Source organism: Sinocyclocheilus rhinocerous, unplaced genomic scaffold, assembly GCF_001515625.1.
Source record: "Sinocyclocheilus rhinocerous isolate Xijiao unplaced genomic scaffold, SAMN03320098_v1.1 C35972252, whole genome shotgun sequence".
In the NCBI taxonomy this organism is placed as follows: domain Eukaryota; kingdom Metazoa; phylum Chordata; class Actinopteri; order Cypriniformes; family Cyprinidae; genus Sinocyclocheilus; species Sinocyclocheilus rhinocerous.
In genome coordinates, this window is record NW_015769370.1 from 1 (window position 1) to 735 (window position 735).

General features: G+C 54.3%; 1 protein-coding gene across 1 annotated transcript; it reads left to right on the top strand.

Annotated features, from left to right (window-relative positions):
• Positions 1 to 174: 174 nt before the first annotated feature.
• On the top strand, positions 175 to 727 carry LOC107735320 (neuropeptide FF receptor 1-like; the record flags this gene model as incomplete). Its single annotated transcript, XM_016547041.1, has 1 exon — positions 175 to 727. A coding segment is annotated over one exon (553 nt), but the record flags the coding sequence as incomplete, so codon positions are not given.
• Between the last annotated feature and the right edge of the window lie 8 nt (positions 728 to 735).

Consider the following 735-nt stretch of genomic DNA (forward strand, 5'->3'; position numbering starts at 1 on the left):
TCTAGCGGCGAAAATTACATATTGTGCCTTTAATGACAGAATTTTAATTTTTGGGTGAACTATCCCAAAACTTCCTAATCTCGTAATTATGTAACTCCGGTTTACCAAAGCATGATTTAGTTTCTCCCGTACAGTCTGCTCCAGATGGCTCAGATCTGATCTCCTGCGTTCCAGGTTTCGCTGCATCGTCTATCCGTTCCAGCAGAAGCTGACGCGGCGTCAGGCCATCATCACCATCGCCTTCATCTGGGCGCTGGCCGTGGGCATCATGTGTCCGTCCGCTGTCACATTGACCGTCTCGCAGGACGTATTGCACTTCACCGTGGACGGGGACAATGAGACGCACCCGCTCTACACCTGCTGGGAAGCCTGGCCCGACCAGAGCATGAGGAAGATCTACACCACCGTGCTTTTCTCGCACATCTACCTGGCTCCGGTCTCGCTCATCTTCATCATGTACTCGCGCATCGCGGTCAGGCTGGTCAAGCCGCCCGTCTTCCGCCGCAAGCTGCGCGTGGTAAACATGCTCCTGATGGTGGCGCTGCTCTTCGCCGTGTCCTGGCTTCCGCTCTGGATCCTCATGATGCTGACGGATTACGGAAATCTTTCGGCCGCTCAGCTGGATCTGGTGGCCGTCTATGTCTTCCCGTTCGCTCACTGGCTGGCCTTCTTCAACAGCAGCGTCAATCCTATTGTTTATGGCTACTTCAACGAGAACTTCCGGCGCGGATTCCA